This window comes from Salmo salar, chromosome ssa06 (assembly GCF_905237065.1).
Source record: "Salmo salar chromosome ssa06, Ssal_v3.1, whole genome shotgun sequence".
Taxonomy (NCBI): Eukaryota; Metazoa; Chordata; class Actinopteri; order Salmoniformes; family Salmonidae; genus Salmo; species Salmo salar.
The window spans coordinates 17,772,874-17,800,522 of record NC_059447.1 but is presented as its reverse complement, the minus strand read 5'-3'; the positions used below and the strand labels follow the sequence as shown (position 1 = coordinate 17,800,522).

General features: G+C 40.1%; 1 protein-coding gene across 1 annotated transcript; it reads left to right on the top strand.

Moving 5' to 3' along the window:
* On the top strand, window positions 1-27,649 carry LOC106606454 (cytochrome P450 2K1). Its single transcript, XM_045719864.1, has 9 exons — window positions 1-323; window positions 2,722-2,884; window positions 18,645-18,794; window positions 18,995-19,155; window positions 20,999-21,178; window positions 24,051-24,192; window positions 25,612-25,796; window positions 26,852-26,993; window positions 27,086-27,649. Exons 1-9 carry the CDS (start codon window positions 120-122, stop codon window positions 27,271-27,273), a joined length of 1,515 nt encoding a protein of 504 aa, XP_045575820.1. The 5' UTR covers window positions 1-119; the 3' UTR covers window positions 27,274-27,649.

The following is a 27,649-nucleotide window of genomic DNA, read 5'->3' as shown; positions in this document are numbered from 1 at the left end:
AGCATTCCTTGGAGATCTATTGTCGTGGAAGTTCTCTGAGCACATACACTTGTTCCATAACGGAGCATTAGTGCGTTGTATTTTTAGCCCAGTATAAGGTGTATGAGCTCAGTTTGAAGATGTCTCTTATAGAAGGTCTTCTACAGGCATCAAGCACGGTGACACTGCTGGGCACTGTGCTGTTTCTGCTGGTCTTCTACCTCTTCTTCTCTGGTTCCAGCTCTGAGGAACAGCGGAAGGAGCCTCCAGGACCGAGGCCGCTGCCCCTGCTTGGTAACATGCTCCAGCTGGATCTCAAGAAGCCCTACTGCTCTCTCTGTGAGGTAAGATGTAGTCCTCTGTTGCTTTCAGAACAAAACATGTTGAGGTTGATTTGATCTGTTTTGTCTCACTTATATAGTTTTTTGTTATTTCACCAGGTTTGAAAAGTTCAGTAAGCAAACTGATTAATGAACTCTGGCACATTGTACATGCTTTTAGGTGGTGAATGTTGTTTAATGTTCTATTCTGTAATGTATTTCAATAGATATGTCCTGCCCAAGTAACCTGGTCCCAGATGTTTTTTGCTGGGACCAGGCTATGATCAAAATACTTTGACATTGACCAATGTGTTGCAAGGAAGGAGATGAGGCCACTTTAGAATATTGAAAGTAAAGGGGAATACCTAGTCATTTGTACAACTGAACACATTCAACTGAAATGTGTCTTCCGCATTTAACACAACCCCTCTGAATCAGAGAGGTACGGGGGGCTGCCATAATCGAAATCCACGTCTTCGGCGCCCGAGATGCACCCTAGGAATATCCTTTCAAGGATCTTGTTAACCTGTTAGGGCTAGGGGGCAGTATTGACACGGCCAGATAAAAAACGTACCCGATTTAATCTGGTTACTACTCCTGCCCAGTAACTAGAATATGCATATAATTATTGGCTTTGGATAGAAAACACCCGAAAGTTTCTAAAACTGTTTGAATGGTGTCTGTGAGTATAACAGAACTCAAATGGCAGGCCAAAACCTGAGAAGATTCCATGCAGGAAGTGGCCTGTCTGAGAAGTTGTGTTTCATCTTGGCTCTTTTTATTGAAGACTGAGGATGTTTGCAATAACGTGACACTTCCTACGGCTCCCATAGGCTCTCAGAGCCCGGGAAAAAGCTGAATGATATCGAGGCATGCTCTGGCTGAAACACTTTATCGCGTTTGGCAAGTGGCCGATCAGAGTACTGTGGGCTTAGGCGCGTGCCCGAGTCGAACGAACAAAACGCCGCTGTTTGGATATAACTATGGATTATTTTGAACCAAACCAACATTTGTTATTGAAGTAGAAGTCCTGGGAGTGCATTCTGACGAAGACAGCAAAGGTAATAACATTTTTCTTATAGTAAATCTGACTTTGATGAGTGCTACATTTGCTGGGTGTCTAAATAGCTAGCCCTGTGATGCCGGGCTATCTACTGAGAATATTGCAAAATGTGCTTTCACCGAAAAGCTATTTTAAAATCAGACATATCGAGTGCATAGAGGAGTTCTGTATCTATAATTCTTAAAATAATTGTTATGCTTTTTGTGAACGTTTATCGTGAGTAATTTAGTATATTCACCGGTAGTGTTCGGTGGGAATGCTAGTCACATGCTAGTCACATGCTAATGTAAAAAGCTGTTTTTTGATATAAATATGAACTTGATTGAACAAAACATGCATGTATTGTATAACATAATGTCCTAGGGTTGTCATCTGATGAAGATCATCAAAGGTTAGTGCTGCATTTAGCTGTGGTTTGGGTTTATGTGACATTATATGCTAGCTTGAAGAATGGGTGTCTGATTATTTCTGCCTGGGTACTCTGCTGACATAATCTAATGTTTTGCTTTCGTTGTAAAGCCTTTTTGAAATCGGACAGTGTGGTTAGATTAACGAGAGTCTTGTCTTTAAAATGGTGTAAAATAGTCATATGTTTGAGAAATTGAAGTTTTTGCATTTCTAAGGTTTTTGAATAACGCGCCACGGCATTACACTGGCTGTTACGTAGGTGGGACGATTTGGTGCCACCTACCCTAGAGAGGTTAAAACATACCTTGGTTCAAATACATAGTGTACTTAAGTATGACATTTTTGTGTTTGACTATTTTCTAATTCACAGCCAAAAACAACTATTTCAAATAAAAAAACAAGTAGTTGTAAATACATGCCAATTCTAACAGATGCAGGGAGTCAGTAAGCAGGTGCAGTTAATGACATGACCAGACCTCTGACATGGAAACATAAACAATACTATCTGATGACTGATAACAAGAGTGCTATATAAAGAGGTAATCAAGGGAGTAATGAAGTCCAGGTGTGACTGAGTCTCAGGTGTGCGTAATGATGGGTGCCAGGTGTGCGTAATGATGGTTGCCAGGTTTGCATAAAGATGGGTTGCCAGGACCAGTGATTAGTAGACAGGTGACGTTGGGAGCGGGAGCTTGACACCAATACTTTACAAATGTATTTCCAATAAAAAACTTTGTCTAAATACTAATTATTTTGTAAGTAATTCAATTACATTGACTGGTATTTGAACCTAGGTCTGACATCAACTGTAAACCACCGTCTTCACACTGTTTCTTGACTGAAACATGTTAAACAAGCTGCATGTGATGTCCAGTTATGTGTTTAGTCATATAGCATTACGAGACATAACTGAGTCTATGGTTTACTTTTATGTATACTTTATCTGTCCAGCTCTCCAAGAAATATGGTTCCATCTTCACGGTTCACTTTGGACCCAAGAAAGTGGTGGTTCTGGCAGGATACAAGACGGTCAAGCAGGCGCTGGTAAACCAGGCAGAGGACTTTGGGGACAGGGACATCACGCCTGTGTTCTATGATTTCAACCAAGGACATGGTAATGATATTTTACTCTTATTCTGGCTATGTCCCATACTTAAAGGGATAGTTCACTGTTAAAGGAATTTTATATCTTGACGATAATAATCAATTATCAATTCGCCTTGACTAATGCCCAAGGTTTGTAAGACAATGGTTTAAAATAATTAGGCAAGGACTCAGCTTTCTGCAAAAGGTCTCTGTAGCTTTATTCATGAGAACGTTCTGCCGTCAGGATAACAAAACAGTCATTATATCGTTCTTGCTTACTTACGCACATGCATTTACACACAATCTGTTGGTGACCTGCAACCTCATAAACTTCTCACACTGTTTATCACCTTCTAGCTCAGCCTGTTCCTTTCCTTCAAGGTTAGGAACTCTCTGAAGTTTTACTCCCTTGACCATCTGCTTCTCTAGCTCTTTATACTAATTGCATACACACATTTCTTTCCCTCTCCAGTGGTTCCTGGACTTTCCGGAACTAATCAGACCAATCGATCCCTACATTGATCATTACATTGATTATTACATTGATTATTCATTAACCCTGCTGTATGACTAATAATTCATCATGGTTTATTGATTCATTTACCTTTATTAGATAATTCTCTTATCAATTCCACCCTTAAATGATTCAATAATTCACCATTATGATCACCTGCTATATGTAATCACAAATAATCACACGCTTTATGGAAATACAAATAATCACACGCTATATGGAAATACAAATAATCACACGCTATATGGAAATACAAATAATCACACGCTATATGGAAATACAAATAATCACACGCTATATGGGAATACAAATAATCACACGCTATATGGAAATACAAATAATCACACGCTATATGGAAATACAACAATCACACGCTATATGGAAATACAAATAATCACACGCTATATGGAAATACAAATAATCACACGCTATATGGAAATACAAATAATCACACGCTATATGGAAATACAAATAATCACACGCTATATGGGAATACAAATAATCACACGCTATATGGAAATACAAATAATCACACGCTATATGGAAATACAAATAATCACACGCTATATGGAAATACAAATAATCACACGCTATATGGAAATACAAATAATCACACGCTATATGGGAATACAAATAATCACACGCTATATGGGAATACAAATAATCACACGCTATATGGAAATACAAATAATCACACGCTATATGGGAATACAAATAATCACACGCTATATGGAAATACAACAATCACACGCTATATGGAAATACAACAATCACACGCTATATGGGAATACAAATAATCACACGCTATATGGAAATACAAATAATCACACGCTATATGGAAATACAAATAATCACACGCTATATGGAAATACAAATAATCACACTATATGGAAATACAAATAATCACACGCTATATGGGAATACAAATAATCACACGCTATATGGGAATACAAATAATCACACGCTATATGGAAATACAAATAATCACACGCTATATGGAAATACAAATAATCACACGCTATATGGAAATACAACAATCACACGCTATATGGAAATACAACAATCACACGCTATATGGGAATACAAATAATCACACGCTATATGGAAATACAAATAATCACACGCTATATGGAAATACAAATAATCACACGCTATATGGAAATACAACAATCACACGCTATATGGAAATACAAATAATCACACGCTATATGGAAATACAAATAATCACACTATATGGAAATACAAATAATCACACGCTATATGGAAATACAAATAATCACACGCTATATGGAAATACAAATAATCACACGCTATATGGAAATACAAATAATCACACGCTATATGGAAATACAAATAATCACACGCTATATGGAAATACAAATAATCACACGCTATATGGAAATACAAATAATCACACGCTATATGGAAATACAACAATCACACGCTATATGGAAATACAAATAATCACACGCTATATGGAAATACAAATAATCACACGCTATATGGAAATACAACAATCACACGCTATATGGGAATACAAATAATCACACGCTATATGGAAATACAAATAATCACACGCTATATGGGAATACAAATAATCACACGCTATATGGAAATACAAATAATCACACGCTATATGGAAATACAAATAATCACACGCTATATGGGAATACAAATAATCACACGCTATATGGAAATACAAATAATCACACTATATGGAAATACAAATAATCACACGCTATATGGAAATACAACAATCACACGCTATATGGGAATACAAATAATCACACGCTATATGGAAATACAAATAATCACACGCTATATGGAAATACAACAATCACACGCTATATGGAAATACAAATAATCACACGCTATATGGAAATACAACAATCACACGCTATATGGGAATACAAATAATCACACGCTATATGGAAATACAAATAATCACACGCTATATGGGAATACAAATAATCACACGCTATATGGAAATACAAATAATCACACGCTATATGGAAATACAAATAATCACACGCTATATGGAAATACAAATAATCACACGCTATATGGAACTTAATTGTGATACAAGGATTAAACAAGACTAATACATAATTATTCCTCCTATACCCATCAATGACAGTCCTAGGCCTCTTTCCAATTATGACACTTCGATTCAGGATTTTCATCATAATTTTCATTAAAGGAACAGTCTATCAAAACGTTGAAAATTGTTTAATCAAACATTGGCTCCTCGTGATTAAAAGAAACGGAGCCATCTTCCTGGCCTGGAGGCCCGCATTCGCCATCCCACTGATCGGAGCTCGGAATTGGTCCATATCTCACCATCTGCTGCGTCATCGATCTCTCTAGAGTCCTGGTGATTAAACCTCTCACACATGGGACGAGACAACATCCACACAATACAAACACACTCATACAGGTGAAAGCAGCCCATAATACAGTTCTTACAACACTTTTCCATTTCCCAAACATAGGCTGTGTTATCAGGAATGTACGTACAGCAATGAACCTAATCATTCTACCTACACCGCCCTCTTCTGCCAATAACATATCGAGAGTCAGTCTATTTTACCAGGTCATGAGGGGGGTGGCGGATAATTGGTCAGAGAACCTCTTTACTGCATCCCCGTTTTCATTCATGAATCTCTGTTGATTATAAAAGATGTCATTAATCCCATCCACATTTTTATTTATTGTCAACCACCAAAATAATGTAGTGTTAAAGCCTTCACATATTTGATTCATAGCTTTGTATTCATCTGGAACTTCCCTGAGGATGCCAATAGCATCCATCTTGTAAAGCTACTCCCATCCTGGTCAAAACTCCTCCTGTGCCTACTTTAGCCTCCTATAACTGGCCTCTGATGACTAACTCGAACTGGTTGGACCTATAACCCCAGGGCGCAAGTTCCTAACCACCCTTTGTGGTAATTTCTGTCGTATGCGTCCTTTGCTGGTACTAGCCCACCCTACATCAGTTATAGGTGCTATGAGGTTAATAATTTCTATTCATCTTTCAAACCTAAGTCAGTCACATTAACAATTACCTTTCAGCCATTAAAATCCTCTAAGTTCTCGGTGCCATTCTTGTATCTATAACACTGGTACTCATCCGGAGTTAAGGTGAACCGAGGTGGGTTGGCTGAGTACTTCAATCTGGCCAACCCCAATTCCTGTACAGTTGTCTTCTTTCCCAGGAAATTGTTTAATGTTTACCTTAAACCTACATCCTGATCTTTTTTTATTCCTTATTCTGTACATCACTCATCAGTGTATTATATAGTTTATCTTTTCATCCTTATAAATGACAAGGTATCGTATGATTAGTACCAGAAGGTGGTGGATCTGAATGTATCAGAAAGATTAGACTATGATGCAGCTCAGAGTCTCTACTCTTCCCAAAAACCGCCAACCCTCTCCAGCCCTTAGTCTCTCTGCTAGGTACCACCCCATACTCACACCTCTAGGAGCACACACAGTGATGAACGGTCGGGATCGGAAATCTTCGTTAAAGAGGTAACCCCCGCACCCTGTTGGTACTCGGTTCTTCTCCTAACTCTGTGTGTGATCAGCAGTGCTCATATGTGTACATACCTTCTTGCAGTGGATAACGTGGACCCAAGTGACTCTTTCAGCTTTTCTAATGGCAAAGACAGTGGTTTAACAGAACCTGGTATGGGCCTTCCCAACGGGGCTGCTTCCAGTTTTTTCTCCTCGGGGACTGGATCCACACCCAGTCTCCTGGTTGAATTGAGTGAATCACCTTCTCCTGTAATTCACCTGTTGGACACAAAATCTTGGACATACGGGTTTGGTTAACAAACAGTCTTCTCATGTGTTCTGCTAGTATTTCTTCAATTTCTATGTCTACCTGTTCTGGTATCTCTAACTCTGGCATTCTATTTATTTAACCCGATTAGCTAAACTATCATCCCTCATTTAAAGAGATAGCTCCTAGTAAACCAACTCTAGGGATAATATCTTGACTTAATATTTTAGCTACCATAATCATGTCCACCAAGTAAGTTGGGAATGCTTCTACCCATTTGCTATACTTATCTATTCTTGTTAAACACCCCTTCTTCCCCTCATTTCGGAACATCTCAATAAGGTCAATTTCCAACTGTTGGAATGGATATCTTACAAAAAAAATTGTTTAAGTAATTATCCTCTAGGCCATCACTCTTTCCTAACTACTCTACTATACTTCCCTCCCCTTGATACATTGCTTAGCCTATGTATCAATATTGCTGCGTATCCATACAATGTCTTTGGTAGGATAAGTAAATTATCCTTATGTCAGACCTTCTCTTGTAGGATGCCCCATTTCATTTTCCACATGTCCAATTCTCCCTGGGGCCTTCATCCTCAGCTATTCTGTAACAACTCTCTGTCAAGTGTTTTATCTTCTTTAAGATTTATCTGTGCTGTTTTGTATGGTTTTAAATGTCTATGTGCTTGTCTGTGTAAATAGTAACTTTTCTCTCCTTTCTTATTTCACCGGTTCTAGTCAATGCTACTATTTCGGCCTACTGTGCAGAATAGTGTCTGGGCAATGGTTCAGTGTCTAACACCTGAAACCAACTAAGCTTTCATTGTCCTTTTAGTTAGGGTAACAATTACTTTCAACAAAATGATCATATCTCCTCCTAGCAAATTTACCAATCAAACTTAAAATCAAAACTCCTGCTGGCCCCCCTTCTTTCTTCCTGCTACTCCCCAACCCTCAAGGTTTCAGCAGTGCAGGGGAGGATCTCTCTGTCTGCCCTTCTATCTGTCTCCAGCTTTTTGTGATAACAGAAAGTATCAAATCTGGGTTGTTTCCAAATATTGACTAAATGTCTCATTGTCTCCTTGGTTGCACTCCTGAACTTTAGAAAAATCAACCTGTCTAGATATTGCTTATCTACTTAAATTTATCTCGATACCCTCAATAATCCTGGATCACCTACAGATGTCATATATCCCTGTCCTGTTGACATAAGTCTACCATTATTAAACTTATTCACAACAAAATATAGTAATACTATTATATCAATTCCACAGCCTTGTTATGTTAACCTCTCTGGGCTAGGTGGCACCAAATCGTCCCACCTACGTAACAGCCAGTTGAATCCTGTGGCGCGATTTTCAAATACCTTAGAAATGCTATTACTTCAATTTCTCAAACATATGACTATTTTACAGCTATTTAAAGACAAGACTCTCGTTAATCTAACCACACTGTCCGATTTCAAAAAGGCTTTACAACGAAAGCAAAACATTAGATTATGTCAGCAGAGTACCCAGCCAGAAATAATCAGACACCCATTTTTCAAGCTAGCATATAATGTCACATAAACCCAAACCACAGCTAAATGCAGCACTAACCTTTGATGATCTTCATCAGATGACAACCCTAGGACATTATGTTATACAATACATGCATGTTTTGTTCAATCAAGTTCATATTTATATCAAAAAACAGCTTTTTACATTAGCATGTGATGTTCAGAACTAGCATACCCCCGCAAACTTCCGGGAATTTACTAACAATTTACTAAATTACTCACGATAAACGTTCACAAAAAGCATAACAATTATTTTAAGAATTATAGACACAGAACTCCTCTATGCACTCGATATGTCCGATTTTAAAATAGCTTTTGGTGAAAGCACATTTTGCAATATTCTAAGTACATAGCCCAGCCATCACGGGCTAGCTATTTAGACACCCAGCAAGTTTAGCCTTCACCAAAATCAGATTTACTATAACAAAAATGTTATTACCTTTGCTGTTCTTCGTCAGAATGCACTCCCAGGACTTCTACTTCAATAACAAATGTTGGTTTGGTCCCAAATAATCCATCGTTATATCCAAACAGCGGCGTTTTGTTCGTGCGTTCTAGACACTATCCGAAATGGTAAATCAGGGTTACGAGCATGGCGCATTTCGTGACAAAAAAATTCGAAATATTCCATTACCGTACTTCGAAGCATGTCAACCGCTGTTTAAAATCAATTTTTATGCAATTTATCTCGTAAAAAAAGCGATAATATTTCGACCGGGAATCTGCGTTTCGGTAAATAGAGGAAAAAAAAAGAAAGACGGGGGCGACCAGTGCACGCGCCTAAGCCCACTGTCCCTTGATCGGCCACTTGACAAAGGCGATAATGTGTTTCAGCCTTGGGCTGGAATGACGACATTCAGCTTTTTCCCGGGCTCTGAGAGCCTATGGGAGCCGTGGGAAGTGTCACGTTACCGCAGAGATCCTTTGTTTTGCATAGAGATGTCAAAGAAAGCCAATAAATGGTCAGACAGGCCACTTCCTGTAAAGGAATCTCTCAGGTTTTTGCCTGCCATATGAGTTCTGTTATACTCACAGACACCATTCAAACAGTTTTAGAAACTTTAGGGTGTTTTCTATCCATATCTAATAAGTATATGCATATTCTAGTTACTGGGTAGGAGTAGTAACCAGATTAAATCGGGTACGTTTTTTATCCGGCGGTGTAAATACTGCCCCCTAGCCCTAAGAGGTTAAATCTCTTACACTGAATTCAACAACAGCTGACTTCCTAAGGGAAAATAAACTTATCTAGATCATGTAAAAAAATACCCCTGCTACTGGTCAAAATATTTTCAAATAACATAATCAGATCAAAATGACTAATCTGATTTACTCCACCAAGAAAAATTATTTTACCCTTATTGTTCTAGGAAAATAGACTTAAGGAAGCCTACCCTTAGTCTAAGGCTTTGCCCTTTTTAGTCTTCCCATTGGTTCAAATTATCAATTGTGTCTAAGAACTTTAACTCCATCATAATTATCAGTTCTACAAATTCCCTTAAAATCAATATCACCAATGACCTTAAATTCACCATCCAAATGGCTTTTCAATGTTGCTGATCAGACCACACAGGAAAAGTCACCAGAGGGGTCAAAAGTCATACCACCCTTTCATAACCGTGTTTCTTACTACATTAAACAATTTAAAGCTAAGAACTTTATCTACATTTTGTATCCCCGGTTCCCAGAACATCCCCTATCAAAAGAATTTAATGTGTTTATTAAAACTCAGAAAACAAGACACGCCCCAGTATCACACAGAAATTTGATTCTCTCTCCCATTACTGTTAGTGTCAAATAGGGTTTCTGTTCTTGTGGTAATGCCAAATCAATTGTAGCCAATTCAAAAACTTCACAATCGCTGTTTATAACTAAATTCTGAAAATCGTCCTTCCCCTCACTAGTGTCTGTTCCCCCGCTCTCCATAGTTAGTCATGCCCCATCCTCCTCCTCTGAGTCTGGCTGTGGGCGCCTGACCTTCTTCTCTCTGTATTTGTCTCAACCCCCTCTCTGGCCCTCTTACTTCCCTCAGATCTGCTAGCCCCCCCCCCCTACGAGGTTCTGATTGATGGCATGACTTATCTCGGGGCGCATTCCACTGAGGAAAGCAATTTTCAATTGCTCTTAATACGGGGCATCAAATCCATCCACTACCGGGGGTTCTATTAACCCACTATTAGTGTTGGACACGTCCTTTAATCTCTCTAGATATTGGCTTATAGTCTTATGAAATGTCCAAGGGTTTAAAAAAAATATCATGTATATCGCCACAATTCTGTCGCAATTATTAATTTCCGCTCCTTATAATTCATTAGATTTAGGTAACTGCCCTTTCCTTGATTCCGTCATTCAAATACAACTCCCATTCTCTATAAATCCTTAAAACAGGCCATTTAGACCACAAACAACGTACTTTATCGACTCTGTCTTTCTATTTAAACTAAACAAGCTATCAAAACGTTCGGTTTCTATCTTAAACAAACACTAACAACCGTATGGTTCCAATCATAACATAACAATAATTAAATTACATTTTAGTCCCATGGTGCATGGGCTGGGAACCGAACCCGGGCCCCCCGCATGGTAGGCAAGAATTCTACCACTGAACCACTATTGTTCATGTTTACAATTTCGGTAGTTGTGTCCTACTCGGCCACAATGTTTACAGGGTGTTTTACAGTCTCTGGCGAAATGTCCTGTTCTATCGCAATTAAAACACATCTTCTCTCCGTCTTTGTCAGCGCGTCTCCCTGTTTTTCCCCTTCTGTCTACAGTGTCTCTATCCACTTTTCTCAATAAGTTTGCTAAAACCTGTTCTCTTTTCTGTGTCTCTTCCTTTCTACCTCCCTTGGCTCCCTGAGGACCAGCATATGGGGGAGGGGGTATTGGTACGGGCGGCACTTGATGTGGTTGCCTCCGTCTCACTACCACCACCTCGTTATCTGGGTTCTCCCGCCACCCCTGGTCAGCCAGGGAGGGGTATAATTCGGGTTTAGATGGTGTCTCTGTGGGAGCCGTGGGAGTCCTCTCTGTCTGCTCCTGGTTACCCAAATCATTGTTAGCAACGCCCTTATCCCTGGCCCCCTCCGCTCTCTTCCTAGCTTCTGCCAGCCAAACACGAGCGGTGTCAAGGCCTTCTGTGCGCTGCTTCTCTGTCTTATCCCCACAGACCCTATGTATTTGTTTTATCCTTAATTCCAATCTTTCAACATTTAAACATCCATCAAAATCGTATTTCTTCCTCCATTTCGGCCCAAAATAAATGTTCCTCTTATCTTTTCCCAGCATAAAGCGTTCATCTCCCGTCAATACCGGAATCTCCTTAGAGGATTTACTACCCATGTTGTTAAAGTACCCTCGTATTTATTCTGCTTCTTCTTCCAATCTAGAATTTTAGAAATATTATTCGTAAGAACCTTAACCTATCTTTTATTCTATGTGCTTTAATTTATACAATTCTGGACCAAATACAATCAGTGTCTACTCGCTGTTAATCTTTATGTGTATGCTATTTACTGTTATTAACCTAGAATTTGGGGAATAATTATTTGCATGCTATATTACACATTGCTTCCATCTCCAGCTTAAAAGAACAAACCAGCTGTTTTCGCGACTGTTGATTTTAACAATATGTTTTCTATATGTATCAACACCCATTAATTTTCCTTCTCACAATATAGAGTTATTCTGCTAGAATGATTATACGTATCTATCCTAACACCCTGCCTTCATCTCATTCGCGATTGTTGACAGAATTCTCCTCACACGCAATCCCTCATCCCAGCATAGTTACTCTATCTCTCTCGAAACTTTATCTATAGAGGGGATATTGATCGGACATTAGGTCTCATACGTATGCAACTATAAACTCCAGGGGTCGTAAAGCCCTAGTTAACAGCCTATTTATTTGTTGCTTAATGTAATTGTTGACAATAATATCTGTTTCTCACTCCGCCATATTAGGTCTCACTTCTCCCATAGCTAATAATTATTCGTATGACCCACGCTTAAAAGAACAAACCAGCTCTTTTTTTCTCTATTTCAAAGAACAACCAGCTCTTTTTTTCTCTATTTTAACCTGTTATGGCTAGGGGGCAGTATTTTCACAGCCGGATAAAAAACATACCCGATTTAATCTGATTATTACTCCTGCCCAGAAACTAGAATATGCATATAATTATTAGCTTTGGATAGAAAACACTCCAAAGTTTCTAAAACTGTTTGAATGGTGTCTGTGAGTATAACAGAACTCATTTGGCAGGCCAAAACCTGAGAAGATTTCATGCAGGAAGTGGCCTGTCTGACAAGGTGTCGTTCTTCTTGCCTCTGTTTATTGAAGACTGAGGATCTCTGCTATAACGTGACACTTCCTACGGCTCCCATAGGCTCTCAGAAGGCGGCAAAAAGCTGAATCGTGGCTTTGCAGGCTCTGGTTGAAAAAAAGTAGCGCATTTGGGTAGTGGCTGGTTACAGTACTGTGAGACTCAGGCGCGTGCCCGCGTCGACCGAATGCTTTGTTTTCTTTCCTCTGTTTACCTAAACGCAGATTCCCGGTCGGAATATTATCGCTTTTTTTACGAGAAATATGGCATAAAAATTGATTTTAAACAGCGGTTGACATGCTTCGAAGTACGGTAATGGAATATTTAGAAATCTTTTGTCACGAATTGCGCCATGCTCGTGACCCTTATTTACACTTGGGATAGTGTCTTGAACGCACGAACAAAACGCCGCTATTTGGATATAACGATGGATTATTTTGGACCAAACCAACATTTGTTATTGAAGTAGCAGTCCTGGGAGTGCATTCTGACGAAGACAACAAAGGTAATCAAACTTTTGTAATAGTATATCGGAGTTTGGTCAGGGCTAAACTTGCTCGGTGTCTAAATGGCTAGCCGTGATGGCTGGGCTATCTACTGAGAATATTGCAAAATGTGCTTTCACCGAAAAGCTATTTTAAAATCGGACATATCGAGTGCATAGAGGAGTTCTGTATCTATAATTCTTAAAATAATTGTTAGATTTTTTGTGAACGTTTATCGTGAGTAATTTAGTAAATTCACCGGATGTTTGCGGGGGGTATGCTAGTTCTGAACGTCACATGCTAATGTAAAAAAGCTGGTTTTTGATATAAATATGAACTTGATTGAACAAAACATGCATCCATTGTATAACATAATGTCCTAGGGTTGTCATCTGATGAAGATCATCAAAGGTTAGTGCTGCATTTAGCTGTGGTTTTGTTTTTTGTGACATTATATGCTAGCTTGAAAAATGGGTGTCTGATTATTTCTGGCTGGGTACTCTGCTGACATAATCTAATGTTTTGCTTTCGCTGTAAAGCCTTTTTGAAATCGGACAGTGTGGTTAGATTAACGAGAGTCTTGTCTTTAAAATGCTGTAAAATAGTCATATGTTTGAAAAATTGAAGTTTTCGGATTTTAGAGGAGTTTGTATTTCGCGCCATGCCCGTCATTGGATATTGGAGCAGGTGTTCCGCTAGCGGAACGTCTAGATGTAAGAGGTTAAAGAACCAACCAGCTCTTTTTTTTCTATTTCGAAGAATAATTATTTGTATGCTATATGACACATTGCTTCTATCCCCCGTTTAAAAGAACAATCCAGCTCTTTTTTTTTCCAACCATTGATTTGAGCAATATGTTTTCTATGTGTATCACACCCACTAATTTTCCTTCACAATATAGAGTTATTCTGCTAGAATGACTAGACGTATCTATCCTAACCCTGTCTTTATCTCGCTCATAGACAAACACTGCAACCCGTTTTATTTTTAGGTTTTTACTGTCTGTCTTTTTCTCGCGATTTATTGACAGAATTCTCCTCACACGCAATCCCTCATCCCAGCATAGTTACTCTATCTCTCTCGAAACTTTATCTATAGAGGGGATATTGATCGGACATTAGTTCTCATACGTCTGCAACTATAAACTCTTTTCCAGGGGTCGTAAAGCCCTAATTAACCTCTCTGGGCCAGGCGGGACGAATTCGTCCCACCTACGTAACAGCCACTTGAAGCCTGTGGCGCGATTTTCAAAACCTTAAAAATCCTATTACTTCAATTTCTCAAACATATGACTATTTTACAGCTATTTAAAGACAAGACTCTCGTTAATCTAACCACACTGTCCGATTTCAAAAAGGCTTTACAACGAAAGCAAAACATTAGATTATGTCAGCAGAGTACCAAGCCAGAAATAATCAGACACCCATTTTTCAAGCTAGCATATAATGTCACAAAAACCCAGAAGACAGCTAAATGCAGCACTAACCTTTGATGATCTTCATCAGATGACAACCCTAGGACATTATGTTATGCAATACATGCATGTTTTGTTCAATCAAGTTCATATTTATATCAAAAAACAGCTTTTTACATTAGCATGTGACGTTCAGAACTAGCATACCCCCGCAAACTTCCGGGAATTCGCTAACATTTTACTAAATTACTCACGATAAACGTTCACAAAAAGCATAACAATTATTTTAAGAATTATAGATACAGACCTCCTCTATGCATTCGATATGTCCGATTTTAAAATAGCTTTTTGGTGAAAGCACATTTTGCAATATTCTAAGTACATAGCCCAGGCATCACGGGCTAGCTATTTAGACACCCGGCAAGTTTAGCACTCACCATAATCATATTTACTATTATAAAAGTTTGATTACCTTTTGTTGTCTTCGTCAGAATGCACTCCCAGGACTGCTACTTCAATAACAAATGTTGGTTTGGTCCAAAATAATCCATCGTTATATCCGAATAGCGGCGTTTTGTTCGTGCGTTCCAGACACTATCCGAAATGGTAAAGAAGGGTCGTGCGCATGGCGCAATTCGTGACAAAACAATTCTAAATATTCCATTACCGTACTTCGAAGCATGTCAACCGCTGTTTAAAAACAATTTTTATGCCATTTTTCTCGTAGAAAAGCGATAATATTCCGACCGGGAATCTCCTTTTCGGCAAACAGAGGAAAAAAATCACAAAGACGGGGGCGGTCGGGTCACGCGCCTAAGCCCAGAGTCCCTTGATCGGCCACTTGAGAAAGGCGATAATGTGTTTCAGCCTGGGGCTGGGATGACGACATTCAGGTTTTTCCCGGGCTCTGAGCGCCTATGGACGACGTAGGAAGTGTCACGTTAGAGCAGCGATCCTTAGCAAAAGATAGAGATGGAAAAGAAGTTCAAGAAATGGTCAGACAGGCCACTTCCTGTAAAGGAATCTCTCAGGTTTTGACCTGCCATTTGAGTTCTGTTATACTCAGACACCATTCAAACAGTTTTAGAAACTTTAGGGTGTTTTCTATCCATATGTAATAAGTATATGCATATTCTAGTTACTGGGTAGGAGTGGTAACCAAATTAAATCGGGTATGTTTTTTATCCAGCCGTGTCAATACTGCCCCCTAGCCCTAACAGGTTAACAGCCTATTTATTTGTTGCTTCATGTAACTCTTGACACTAATATCTGTTTCTCACTCCGCCATATTAGGTCTCACTTCACCCATAGATATCAGACCTAAATCCCTAAATTTAGGTACCGACTATCCCCTTATGGTTTTTTTGACCCTTTTGCTACGTTATCAGGTCTCACCACAAGCCCTAGTTTAGTTTTATGCAGTGGCCACAGTTGCTCAGGGTCTATTTCGGACCCTGTCTCGTTTTCGAATTCGTCGTTTTGAATTTACAACTACCTCCTGCCTTCCATTCGCGCAGAATACTTGATTCCCTTTAAAACCGATTTTTCTCCACGCAAACTTCTGAAGCCAGGTCACCAGCTATAACATTCACCAATTTCAGCGTCTAACACCCAGAGTACATTAAAATTCACTACTTGCTCCCGCCTTTCACTCTCACAACAATCGCTTTTGCCTTTCACTCTCAACAATCGCTTTTGCCTTTCACTCTCAACAATCGCTTTTGCCTTTCACTCTCAACAATCGCTTTTGCCTTTCACTCTCAACAATCGCTTTTGCCTTTCACTCTCAACAATCGCTTTTGCCTTACACTCTCAACAATCGCTTTTGCCTTTCACTCACAACAATCGCTTTCTCATCAAATGCCAACACCCAATTGTGTCCCTTATTCCATCATGCAATGCAGACATACAGGTGTATTTCTCATTTCATCATGTAATGCAGACCTATAGGTACTTCACTCATTTCACCATGCAATGCAGACACACAGGTGTATCACTCATTTCACTATGTAATGCAGACCTATAGGTATATCACTCACCCCTTATTTAATGTAATCATACAGGTGCTATTCCCCAAAAGTATGAATAAAGTCTACTAACCTTATAATTTGCAGCTGAGTTTTTCAATGTTCGTTGAATCTCGTCACCACCTCTGTCGCGTACCAGTTTGCCACCGGCCTGTAAAGAACTCACAGTAAAGGGCCAGGTCTTTGATTTACGGATTTTTCATCCGCCCGTGCACGGTTTCGGTGTCTCTTTGGAACGACAGCGGCAGTTTTTGAGATCCGGCTCGAAGGACCAATTGTTAAAGGAATTTTATATCTTGATGATAATAATCAATAATCAATTTGCCTTGACTAATGCCCAAGGTTTGTAAGACAATGGGTTAAAATAATTAGGCAAGGACTCAGCTTTCTGCAAAAGGTTTCTGTAGCTTTATTCATGAGAACGTTCTGCCGTCAGGATAACAACAGTCATTATATAGTTCTTGCTTACTTACGCACATGCATTTACACACAATCTGTTGGTGACCTGCAACCTCATAAACTTCTCACACTGTTTATCACCTTCTAGCTCAGCCTGTTCCTTTCCTTCAAGGTTAGGAACTCTCTGAAGTTTTGCTCCCTTGACCATCTGCTTCTCTAGCTCTTTATACTAATTGCATACACACATTTCTTTCCCTCTCCAGTGGTTCCTGGACTTTCCGGAACTAATCAGACCAATCGATCCCTACATTGATCATTACATTGATTATTCATTAACCCTGCTGTATGACTAATAATTCATCATGGTTTATTGATTCATTTACCTTTATTAGATAATTCTCTTATCATTCACCCAAATTACAACCTGTTTTATTGATTTCCTTAATCTGTAAGCAGTCTATGAACAAGCTAAAACAGCAATCCATGCGTTTGTTCTCCAATGTATGTGTTGGCCACAAATATGAGCATAGGATGATTCAACAACATTGTGGGTACGAGTTAACAAATTATGAACTTTTAAAAGTGAGATTTTCACCTAATAGTTACTTTAAATAAACTTTATTGAGCTACACAATCAATTTCAGACACTTTGAGATGAGTTGGATATGAAATGCATTACAAGCTGTTGAAAGTCTTATTCTAGCCTGGTGGAACAAGTCTGATTGCTGCATTCACCAATTTGTTTTACTGCATGTATCAGCCTGCCCTTTATCCAATAGATTGGCGTTTGGAATAAGCCAGAAAATGGTCCAATCAGTACCCTCGCAGAAACAGTGGTTGGGTTTAGGACAACAACCAATGTTGCCAAATACTGTGTTTGAATTAGGCTGTCCTCTAATTGGTTGAAAGGGATCCAATAGCTGACAAGTGAATTCTGAATAATACCACTCCTTTCTGACATTTCAGACTAGAATGGTGAATGCAGAGATCAGGCTAGAATGGTGAATGCAGAGATCAGGCTAGAATGGTGAATGCAGAGATCAGACTTTCCACAATTCATCAAATGTTCTTACTCTAATCTTCTGCAAATTATATAAATGTCTAAAATGTCTTAAATAGTTACAGATTATCATGACCAGAAAGGATGCAGAGATAATTTGGCAGATTTTATATATATATTTGGTACATGCTCATTATTAAATGGCATATTATAGTAAATATCATAATTTATTATTATTACACTTTGAATTGTCATGGAAACAAACTACGTTCTTTACAGGGATTCTGTTTGCCAATGGAGACTCATGGAAAGAGATGAGGCGCTTTGCCCTGACAAACCTTAGAGACTTTGGGATGGGCAAGAAAGGGAGTGAGGAGAAAATCTTAGAGGAAATTCACTACCTGATTGAAGTGTTGGAAAAACATGAGGGTAAGAGCAATACCGGTATCTCTACACTAGTAGTAGAAGTAGTATGATGTATTTATAGGGGATGCCTAGGCTTAATTGCCTGGTTAAAATCAGGCTATTTTTAACCACATTATTAGTAAATAGCTAATGGGCTTGTTAAGTGATCGTGTGGGTTCTAGAAAGCTTATTTAGTAATTGATTAGATGTTTTGTCTATTACAGGTAAGGCATTTGACACAGCACAGCCTGTGATTTATGCCGTCTCCAACATTATCTCGGCCATTGTCTATGGCAGCAGGTTTGAATACACTGACCCCCTATTCACAGGCATGGCCGACAGGGCCAATGAGAGTATACACCTTACAGGTTCTGCATCAATTCAGGTAGTCTGCTTATTCAGACCATTTTGTTTTTACTGTATTTTCTGAGTAAATAATGGCTGTCTCAGTGCAATCAATAAAACTAGGAAACAGAACACCTGTTATGAATTCTTGCAAGTTAAAATGTACATACTCAGTTATACTTTACTTGATGTGCCAGTAAACTTATTACAAACCATTACTGTACAGTTTATAACCCATTACTAAGCTGCTTATACATTTATATACAATATTCATGATGTATACATATAACATATCAAATAAAATCCTCATAGCCCAGTCCAAGCTCTTCTCTGTCCTGGCACACCAATGGTGGAACCAGCTTCCCCCTGAAGCTAGGAGAGCAGAGTCCCTTCCCAGCTTCCCCCTGAAGCAAGGACAGCAGAGTCCCCGCCCAGCTTCCCCCTGGAGCTAGGACAGCAGAGTCCCCGCCCAGCTTCCCCCTGGAGCTAGGACAGCAGAGTCCCCGCCCAGCTTCCCCCTGGAGCTAGGACAGCAGAGTCCCCGCCCAGCTTCCCCCTGGAGCTAGGACAGCAGAGTCCCCGCCCAGCTTCCCCCTGGAGCTAGGACAGCAGAGTCCCCGCCCAGCTTCCCCCTGGAGCTAGGACAGCAGAGTCCCCGCCCAGCTTCCCCCTGAACCTAGGCCAGGCAGAGTCCCCGCCCAGCTTCCCCTGAACCTAGGCCAGCAGAGTCCCCGCCCAGCTTCCCCTGAAGCTAGGCCAGGCAGAGTCCCCGCCCAGCTTCCCCCTGAAGCTAGGCCAGGCAGAGTCCCCGCCCAGCTTCCCCCTGAAGCTAGGCCAGGCAGAGTCCCCGCCCAGCTTCCCCTGAAGCTAGGCCAGGCAGAGTCCCCGCCCAGCTTCCCCCTGAAGCTAGGCCAGGCAGAGTCCCCGCCCAGCTTCCCCCTGAAGCTAGGCCAGGCAGTCCCCGCCCAGCTTCCCCCTGAAGCTAGGCCAGGCAGAGTCCCCGCCCATTTTCCCCCTGAAGCTAGGACAGCAGAGTCCCCGCCCATCTTCCGAAAGCACCTGAAACTCTACCTCCTCAAAAAGCAATCTTTAATAAACCCCTCCTCGCCCCCCCCAAAAAAAAGTTTTCTAGCTCTGATTTTACTGATAACTACTTTATTGAGAAAAGTGTACTTACTATGCCTGTGAGATGTGATTGTGTCACCAATCTATCTTAAGATGAATGCACTAACTGTGAATCGCTCTGGATAAGAGCGTCTGCTAAATGTCTAAAATATTTTTTACTATTAATTATATCATTGTAATTATTATATATAATATGGTTAAATAATCACTTGTGATGGGCACCGATATACAAAATGATGTCAATATCAGTACCATTTTTGTGATTCCGTATCGGTTTGCATAAAATATATTGCAACTGTGTATGTTCACTTTTCTGTTCACTTCCATGGCTCCTTGAAGTTCAGACAACTGTTTGCAGATTGTCTATTGGGCCAGGCGTGAATATTCTGGTATTATAATATTGTATTCAAACTGGTCAGTTAGGGAGGCCTATATTATAGGTCCATCAACAGGCAATTAATTTAAATATGCTAAATTGAGAGTCTGTGAGGTCTGTTTGAGGGTTTTGTGTATGCAGGAAAAGTAATGTTCTTTTTACAGAATAGTAAAAATAATAAACCAACATTACAATATTCCTTGCTCATATCGATATCAAACAATATTGAATATCACTATTGGTCCTCACAACTAATAATTACATATTTATGCATGTGTGTATCACATTTGAATTGATGTATTTAGTAATCTAATCATAGTTGTGGTGTGTTATAATTAATATAATATTGTTTTATGCGTATTCTACCTGAATCTATGTGTAGATGTACAACATGTTCCCCTGGTTGGGCCCGTGGATAAACAACCTGACACGTCTGAAAAAGAATATTGCTGATATGAAGATGGAGGTGACAGATCTGGTGAGGGGCCTGAAGGAGACTCTGAACCCTCAGATGTGTAGAGGCTTTGTGGACTCGTTCCTTGTCCGAAAGCAGACCCTGGAGGTATGAAGACTTAATGCAGAATCTGCATCTCACTAATTCATAACAAAGTGTTGCATTAATATTGCTCAGTATAACTGTACAGAATATAATTCATCAATAAGGTCCAAGGGGGTGTGGTATATGGTCAATTTACCACAGCTAAGGCACTGCATGACGCGAAGTGCAGTGCCTGTATACAGTCCTTGTATATTGGCCATATTCCACAAAACCCAGAGGTGCCTTGTTGGTGTTATAAACTTGTTACCAACATAATTAGAACAGTAAACGAGTAATTTTGCGTTACACCTGTGGAATATTGTCTAAATTACCAAGACATTCAGAAAACGAGTATCCAGAAACCAAACTGTCGGGTTTATAATACTTATTACGCCACCTTGTGGTTCACTTTACTGCCAAAAAACACAACTAACTTGTGTTGTCCAACACTAACATCCCACTGGGCACAGACGTCAATTCAACATCTATTCGACGTTGATTGAACATAATTTAATTAAAATGACGTGGAAACAATGTTGATTCAACCAGTTTGACTAAATGCCAGCTGAAGGAGGATCTAACTAGTTCTCTATGTCAGTAGAATCACATGTAAACTCACACAGACTCAAACACTAAAACAGTTCCTCAAGCTGATTTAAAAGAATGTGTTGATTATCTTTTTTTTTCTTCTTTTCCATATTATGTCTATCTCTGATAAGCTACACAGGAGAGGGGTAAAAATAACCCATATTAATATATGTAGCCTTAGAAATAAGGTTAATACAATTAATAACTTGCTAACATCAGATAAACATTCATATATTAGCCATTTATGAGACTCACGTAGATAATTCATTTGATACATCATTAGCAATACAATGATAACATCTACAGAAGACACAGGAATGCCTATGGGGGAGTTGTCGCTGTACGTATTCAGAGACATATCCCTGTAATGCTTAGACAGGATCTCATGTCAAGTGTTATTGAAGTGTTGTGGTTGCAGGTTCACCTGCCTCCTCTAAAGCCTATTTTAGTGTAGCTCCTATAGGCCACCAAGTTCTAACTGTCAATATCTAGATAATGTGTGTGAAATGCTTGATGGAGGCTCCCGAGTGGCGCAGAGGTCTAAGGCACTGCATCTCAGTGCTAGAGGCGTCACTACAGACCCTGGTTCGATTCCAGGCTGTTTCACAACCGGCCTTGATTGGAGTCCCATAGGGCAATGCACAATTGGGCCAGCATTGTTAGAGTTTGGCCGGGGTACGCCGTCATTGTAATTAAGAATTTGTTCTTAACTGACTTGCCTGGTTAAAAAAAAAATGGTGTATGTGTAATAAACAGAAGTCTACGATCTTGGGGACCTGAATATTGACTGGTTGTCATCAAGCTCTCCGCTGAAGAGGAAGCTTCTCACTGTAACCAGTGACTGTAATCTGGTTCAGGTTATTAATCAACCTACGAGGGTGTTTACAAACAGAATAGGAACGATCATCCACATGCACAGTATTGATTAAAAACAAATGAAGACTTTCGGAATGCTTATGGAGAAGGCCACTGAACATGCACTGGCACAAATGACTGATGATTGGTTTAAAGAAATGTATAATAAAAAGATTTCAGTGCAGCCTTTAATATTAGTGACCATAACGTGTTGAAAAATTGTATGTGTTATGGCTTTTCAACCTCTGCCATTGTCACATTCGTCGTAATGAGTCGACCAAGGCGCAGCGTGTAGAGTGCTCATTCTTACATTTATTAAAGGAGAACACTTAAACAGAAAAATAACAACGACCAACAGTTCTGTAAGGTACAAAGACTAATACGGAAAACAACCACCCACAAAAACCCAAAGGAAAACAGGCTGCCTAAGTATGGCTTCCAATCAGAGACAACGAAAGACACCTGCCTCTGATTGGAAACCACACTCGGCCAAACCTGGAAAACGAAACATAGAAAATGAAAACTAGAACACATTCCCATAGAAACAAACAAACCCCAAAACACACAAAACAACCCCCCTGCCACGCCCTGACCATTCTACTATGGCCAATGACCCCTTTTCACTGGTCAGGACGTGACAGCAATATTGTGGATTCAGAGCTATCTATCTAATAGAACCCAAGGTTTTTTCTTTAATGGAAGCTTCTCTAATGTTGAACATGTAAAGTGTGGTGTACTGCATGGCAGCTCTCTTGGCCCTCTACTCTTTTCTATTTTTATGACCTGCCACTGGCAATAAACAAAGCCTGTGTCCATGTAAGCTGATGATTCAACCCGTCAGCAATCACAGCTAGTGAAATCACTGCAACACTAAACAAAGAGCTGCAGTCAGTTTGAGAATGGGTGGCCAGTAATAAACTGGTCCTGAACATCTCCAAAATGAAGCATTGTATTGATACAAATCATTCCCTAAGTTCTGGACATCAGCTGAATCTGGTAATTAATGGTGTGGCTGCTACTTGGTGTTATTTTAGATTGTAAACTCTCATGGTCAGAACATATTGATTCAATGATTGTAAAGATTTGAAGAGGACTGCCCATGATAAATAGATGCTCTGCTTTTTTCAATCAATCAAATGTATTTATAAAGCCCTTCTTACATCAACTGATGTCACAAGGTGCTGTAAAGAAACCCGGCCTAAAACCCCAAACAGCAAGCAATGCAGGTGTATAAGCACCACTCTCCACAAAGCAAGCTCTAGTTTGATCTTATCTTAATTATTGTCCAGTTTAAAGAAGGGCCAACTTAATCTGCCTAGAACAGCGTGGCACATTTATCTCTTCATTGTAATCAGAGGGCTAACATCAATACTATGCATGCCAGTTTCTCTTGGCTAAGAGTTGAGGAAAGACTGTACATAACTCATGTCATCTGCGGGTCTGTTTCTGTTAGGAATCTGGCAATATGGATTCTCTCTACCATGACGACAACCTGGTATTTAGTGTTGCTAACCTGTTTGGTGCTGGTACTGACACCACCGGGACAACCCTGCGCTGGGGTCTGCTGCTAATGGCCAAGTACCCCCATATACAGGGTAAGGATTGATATAAACACAAACGCATGCACGCACACTCACCACAGGAGGCTGCTGAGGGGAGGACGGCTCATAATAATGGCTGGAATGGAGTGGTATCAAAAATATGGAAACCATGTGTTCGATTCCGTTCCAGCCATTACTATGAGCCCGTCCTCCCCAATTAAGGTGCCACCTGTGACACACAGACATGAAACAGTAAAGCACTCATGGTGTTAAAAGTTATAAACATTGGCAAAGAGCCAGATTGAAGAATATATTATGAAACTAGATAAGGATGGCTTGGTTAATGAAGGTTAAACGTTAAGTCAGGTTTATACACTGAGTGTACAAAACATTAGGAACATCTTCCTCAGAACAGCCTCAATTCGTTGGTGCATGGACTCTAGAAGGTGTCGAAAGCATTCCACAGAGATGCTGGCCCATGTTGAATCTAATGCTTTCCACAGTTGTGTCAAGTTGGCTGGATGTCCTTTGGGTGGTGGACCATTCTTGATACACACAGGAAACTGTTGAGTGTGAAAAACCCAGCGGCGTTGCAGTTCTTGACACAAACCGATGCGCTTGGCACCTTCACCATACCCCGTGCAAAGGCATTTAAATATTTTGTCTTGCCCATTCACCCTCTGAATGGAACGCATAGACAATCCGTGTCGCAAGACCCACTGGTTGATGCTTATTTATAAAACCCTCTTAAGCCTCACTCCCCCCATCTGAGATATCTACTGCAGCCCTCATCCTCCACATACAACACCTGTTCTGCCAGTCACATTCTGTTAAAGGTCCCCAAAGCACACACATCCTTGGGTCGCTCATCTTTTCAGTTCGCTGCAGCTAGCGACTGGAACGAGCTGTAACAAACACTCAAACTGGACAGTGTTATCTCAATCTCTTCATTCAAAGACTCAATCATGGACAGTCTTACTGACAGAGGCTGCTTTGTGTGATGTATTGTTCTCTACCTTGCCCTTTGTGCTGTTGTCTGTGCCCAATAATGTTAGTACCATGTTTTGTGCTGCTACCATGCTGTGTTGTCATCTTAGTTCTCTCTTTATGTAGTGTTGTGTTCTCTCGTCGTGGTGTGTGTGTTGTCCTACATTTATATTTTACTTATTTTTACTCCCTGTCCCTTCAGGAAGCCTTTTGGTAGGCCGTCATTGTAAATAAGAATGTGTTCTTAACTGACTTGCCTAGTTAAATAAAGTCTCAATTGTCTTGAGGCTTAAAAATCCTTTGTTAACCTGTCTCCTCCACTTCATTTACACGGATTAAAGTGGATTTAACAAGAGACATCAATAAGGGATCATAGCTTTCACCTGGTCAGTCTGTCATGGAAAGAAGATCAGGTGTTTTTAATGTTTGTATACTCAGTGTACATTTCACTGCAGTAACTCCAACCCTCCCTCCTTTCTGTCTCAGATCAGGTCCAGGAGGAGATCAGCAAGGTTATAGGAAGTCGTCAGCCCTTGGTAGAGGACAGGAAGAACCTACCCTACACTGATGCAGTGATCCATGAGACCCAGAGACTGGCCAACATTGCACCCATGGCCATCCCTCACACCACCAGCCGAGATGTCACCTTCCAGGGATATTTCATCAAAAAGGTCAGATACCTGGATATCCAAATCTCTTTGTTTATTTTGTGACCAACTTCATATTGTCTTCTTTTTTTCTGAAGGGAGGTTACAGGTTCAAAAAACAATAAAAGAAATGCATACAAAGAGAAGCCCAATCCATTGCCGCCTTCAGTTCCTATCCACCTGCCCGCATCCTCCTTCCCCACCTGGAAACCATGCCTCCCACCCTGCCTGTATAAATTGATGGTTGGGATTACAGGATGCCAAGGTCATATTTGTCTATTGTAACGTGTGAGCTGGGAGTCGGGAAGCAAGTTCAGGGAGTTAATCATTTAATCAGTAAACGAAACATAATACAAAACAAGAACGAACAATGCACAGACATGAAACAGAAACAATGTCTGGGGAAGGAACCAAAGGGAGTGATATATGGAAGTTAATCAGGCAGGTGATGGTGTCCAGGTGAGTCTGAGGTGCTGGTGCACGTAATGATGGTGACAGGTGTGTGTGTGTAATAATCAGCAGCCTGGTGACTTAGTGCGCCGGAGAGGGAGTACACGTGACATCTATAGTCTGTTCCAGTTAAAGGATTGTAAAGATTGAATTAGATCTGTGGACCATACTTTTTTAATGGCTAGCTCAGAATATGAGCTTTCCAAAAGTTGTTTATATATTATAGAGATCAGTCCATTTGGGAGCCCAGAGCCCAGTGTATTTTAAATCCATCACTGGATGGTTTGGTGGTTTCCCAAAAGACTCTGTAGACCAGAATAGCTGACTTTAGTTGTAAATATAGAAAAAAAGGAGTTGCCTGGTAATGTGTATGTATCTTTCAAATCTTGGCATGTTCTCAAACCATTACTGTCCATGATATCGGTAAGGATTCCACATTTGGGGGATGCAAAAAGACGGCATCCAGATGACAACACATTATTGTGAAATATTGGAGTATGGGCATGCCATAAGTATATATTTCTGCCTGAAGTTGCAATCCACTCCTTTTGAGTGTGCACATTTATTAAACCAATTTTCATCACTTTTACTCTGAAAATAAGAGGTCCTATGCTTCACCTTTACTGCAGGGGACATCTGTGATTCCTCTACTGACGTCGGTCCTACAGGACGATAGCGAATGGGAGAGCCCCCACAGCTTTACCCCCTCCCACTTTCTGGATGAGCACGGAAGATTTGTCAAAAGGGACGCCTTCATGGCCTTCTCTGCAGGTATATTAACTTCATTATATAACAAATAATTTCATTGCAAGCCTTTTGTACAGACTTCATGCTATTTTCTGTATCTTTGGTCTCTCTCGCAGGTCGTAGGGTGTGTCTGGGGGAGGGTCTGGCCAGGATGGAGCTCTTCCTCTTCTTCACCTCCCTCCTACAGCGCTTTCGTTTCACTCCTCCTCCTGGAGTAACAGAGGATGATCTAGACCTCACACCATCCGTGGGGTTCACCCTCAACCCTTCACCTCACCAGCTCTGTGCTGTGAGCCGGCTCTGAGATTTGAACATGAGAATATTGATGGGGCAAACTCAATCACAAAAGCTAATATGCATCGAAACCACTACACATGAAATGTACTATTCTAATAAATAATCCAAGAAATGAGTTTGCGCGACACACACAAACATTATTATATTTAGTTTATGATCGGTGCATAGGCTACTTCCAATATCTTTTTACATCTAATTACACGGAAGACTACGGTAGTCGAACATATTTTTATAGAGTGAAGTCTATTTTTACTTCATTTTCAGCATCTGTCTGCAGCATAGCTAAATTTGTTAGAGTATTGGGACTCAGTCCAACACGTTCTGAGGGTAGTTGCCTGTTAATAAGATATTCCTGTTAAGAATAAAGCAACAAAGTTTATAAA